Here is a 3,903-nt window from a genome sequence, read left to right as displayed (position 1 = left end):
ATATAGCTTCATTGTATACCCACATGTAAGGCACGGCGGCATATAACTCCTTTGTATACCCACATGTAAGTCACGGCGGAATATAGCTCCATTTTATACCCACATGTAAGGCACGGTGGCATATAGCTCGATTGTATACCCACATGTAAGGCACGGCGGCATATAGCTTCATTGTATACCCACATGTAAGTCACAGTGGCATATAGCTCCGTTGTATACCCACATGTAAGACACGGTGGCATATAACTCCATTGTATNATATAAACAAATGTAAGGCACGGTGTCATATAGCTCCATTGTATAACCACATGTAAGGCACGGAGGCGTATAGCTCCATTGTATACCCGTGTGTTTCTAGTCATATAATGGATAGTATGATGCTATAAATGAATCAGTGAATGACGTCACTGTCGATATGATATTGTGACGTCATAATAAGATGACTCCGTAACAACCTTACAGACAGCATGGCTGTGTTGGTTTCCAGGCTGACCACTCGTAAGTGATTTTAGCCATTCAGTAGGTATGAACGAGCGTCATGATGCCTTGTACAGCCGAGCGCGAGGTGTTCTCAACCAGAACCTCAAACGGCTCTGGTTTAAGGTCAATCCTTATTTGGAGAAGAAAGAGACGCTGGACGCACACCCAGAGTCGCCCACACGTTTTATCCCGCCTCTGCAGTCCACTGTACTGACCGAGAGTTTACTGGACAAGGACACGCTGGAGCATAGGGAGCTGGAAATAGGTAGGCTGAATTGTAAGGTGAAACTGACTAATATGGATGATACAATCATTTAACTGCCATTTCTGTAATAAAACTACTGTCGAAACGTTCCACAAAGTCCAAAAAAGAGTTTCGTTTATAACATTTAAGGTTATAAAAAGGAAATTAAGCAGTTCCTGAAATCATCATGGCTGACTATTTGCCCTAAAATAAAAATCTTATATATTTGATTATTTCCATTGGTTGTAGAGTGAGTTAATCGGCCCCCGGCAGTAAACATGATGTATTATAAATCGGCCCGAGCGGCCCCCGCTTATTAACATGATGTATAAATCGGCCCGATCCGCCCCCCGGTATTAACAAGACACCCCCCGCCCCCCCCCCCCCCCCCATGTAAATCGATCCCCGGGTAATTAACACGACATGTAAATGTAGTCCCCGAGCCAGGGTCACTCCCTAGTAATGTAGGCCCCGAGCCAGGGGCAGTAAACATGATGTATTATAAATCGGCCCGAGCGGCCCCCGGTAGTTAACATGATGTTATATATAAATCGGCCCGATCGGCCCCCGGCAGTTAACATGATGTATAAATCGGCCCGATCGGCCCCCGGTTATTAACAAGACACCCCCGTCCACCCCCCACCCCCCCATGTAAATCGATCCCCGGGTAATTAACACGACATGTAAATGTAGTCCCCGAGCCGGGGTCACTCCCTAGTAATGTAGTCCCCGAGCCGGGGTCACTCCCTAGTGATGCAGTCCCCGCGCCGGGGTCACTGCCTAGTAATGTAGTCCCCGAGCCTGGGTCACTCCCTAGTAATGTAGTCCCCGAGCCGGGGTCACTGCCTAGTAATGTATTTCCCGAGCCGGGGTCACTCCCTAGTAATGTAGTCCCCGAGCCGGGGTCACTCCCTAGTAATGTAGTCCCCGAGCCGGGGTCACTCCCTAGTAATGTAGTCCCCGAGCCGGGGTCACTGCCCAGTAATGTAGTCCCCGAGCCGGGGTCACTCCCTAGTAATGCAGTCCCCGAGCCAGGGTCACTCCCCAGTAATGTAGTCCCCGAGCCGGGGTCACTCCCTAATAATATAGTCCCCGAGCCAGGGTCACTGCCTAGTAATGTAGTCACCGAGCCGGGGTCACTTGGTTTCCTATGTGGGATAAAACAAAATGTGTCAATCCCTTCGTGATCGGCAGATTCTTAAGCTACCAAACACGAGGCTTGTTAAGAAACTTGCGTCAGGGGTCGAGATGACCTGTCTCATCTCAAGGTGGTGAATGGTTCTCTTACCCTGGTGATCCTATCAGATACATAATGCAATGATGACGTTACAGACTCATTATTGACGTGACGTCTTACAATTGTTATCAATTGGGGAATCCCCCGTCTCAACCCTAGGGGGAAGATTCTTAAGTTGCCAAACACGAGGCTTTGTCGAGTGTTTGACAACTTAAGAATCTTTCCCAGAGGGTTTTGATTCCCAATCTCACCTCAAGGGCATGAACATGTTTATTATCCTTTCTGGTTAAGGAATTTCTGTATACTATTTTTTTTGTTCTCGAGATGCATACCGCTAATAATCCATAAACTGTCTGGGGAAAATATATGCAATATTGTAAATTATTCCATTGAAATTTGCCTAGGAGGATTCTGGGCTTTCCTGTACTCCGACAAATGGCGGGGTCACTGCTCTGTCCGGGTGACGGAGGGACAGTTGCTGGAGACTATGATGGCTACTCTTCATCAGCTGGAAAATGATGGCGAGGTGATCCATAAAAACACACATGCGTACGCCCGGAATGAGCGCGAGAGGCGGGGCTGTTATAGGCTGGCGAATCAGGAGGTAACCAGCACCAGCAATCTCCATCTGGGGAAATTACAATATACGGCATTCATAGAGATTGAAAGTCGTTTTTTAACAATTGTTTTATATAAAAAATACGAAAAGTACACATTTTATGTTGCTATGGAAATTATTACGCAAAGCAAATATATTATTGATTAAAAATCATTCATTCTTAACTTTTCTATAAAACTATTTCATAACTATGCTTAAACCCAAAAAAGAATTAGTTGAAAATTATCTCAATATATTGTCATTTCAAAATAATATTGCAATGTAGTATTACTAGGAAAGTATTACAATGTATTGGTATTGTATCACTGCTATTTACCAGTATTATTTTTTCATACAATGGTTACACACGACATGTATTTCGTACAAGCTCTCGCAGAATATTAGGGTGTATACATTTGTGACGGTAAACCAACCAATCAGCGGATATGCATCATCACAACGACCGACAATATAAAATAATTTTATGTAATCTTCAGTTGCTAGCGTTCAATATAACATTACACGTTTTACCCGGGTGGTCGGGTAGTTCAGTGGATAGCGCACTCGCTTTCACCAAGGCGACCGGGTTTCGATTCCCCGGTCGGACGTGAAAATGTATGGGGTCACCTGCCCGATCACGTGGGCTTTCTCCAGGTACTCCGGTTTCCTCCCATAAGGAAACCCCCGCGCGCTAACATCAGGGCCAACAAGTGTGATTAATATATGTTGAAATAACTTGTTTCATAATTGTTGTAAAATAAATATAGTTTTAAAATATATATATTCCGCCTGAAGAAGCCCTAGAAGGCAGAAAGGCCTAGCGGACGATCTAAATGATTTTTGTTTTATTCTATATTTTCCTTCGCAAGGACTTATTTATTTATTATCTACTATATATATATATATATAGTAGTAGGCCCTGTGCCGAGTTCACATGTTTGAGCTTGTTTCAGGGATGTGATACGGTGCAAGAGACCCTTCTCTTGGAGTTTACATACTATGGTCGTCGAAAGCCACGGTCTCCAAATAGTACGTCCGATTCCAGTAGTTGTTACCCAGGTAACGGAAGTACCACCAGCACCACGTGGCCGACTCCATCTCCTTCCTGTCCCTCTAGCACCGAAACTTACACCGCATTCACAAACTACACAGCAGACTCACCGAAGTCACAAGGTAAGTCGAAACTAATATAAGTATAGCAAGTATGTCCACATCAAAGTAAGTCGAAACTAATATAATTATAACAAATATGTCTCACATCAAAGTAAGTCGAAACTAATATAATTATAACAAGAATCTCGCACATTAAAGTCAGTCGAACCTAATAAAATTATAACAAGTATG

At 44.1% G+C, this 3,903-nt stretch overlaps 1 protein-coding gene across 1 annotated transcript; it reads left to right on the top strand.

Moving 5' to 3' along the window:
• Positions 1-457: 457 nt before the first annotated feature.
• LOC110447736 lies at positions 458-3,732 on the top strand (the record flags this gene model as incomplete). The annotated part of the gene is made up of 3 exons (XM_021494016.1): positions 458-745; positions 2,366-2,565; positions 3,513-3,732. Coding segments are annotated over exons 1-3 (640 nt in total), but the record flags the coding sequence as incomplete, so codon positions are not given.
• Positions 3,733-3,903: the final 171 nt, after the last annotated feature.

This window comes from Mizuhopecten yessoensis, unplaced genomic scaffold, assembly GCF_002113885.1.
Source record: "Mizuhopecten yessoensis strain PY_sf001 unplaced genomic scaffold, ASM211388v2 scaffold15, whole genome shotgun sequence".
NCBI lineage: Eukaryota > Metazoa > Mollusca > Bivalvia > Pectinida > Pectinidae > Mizuhopecten > Mizuhopecten yessoensis.
The sequence above is the reverse complement of the archived record's forward strand: the minus strand, read 5'-3'. Positions and strand labels throughout refer to the sequence as shown.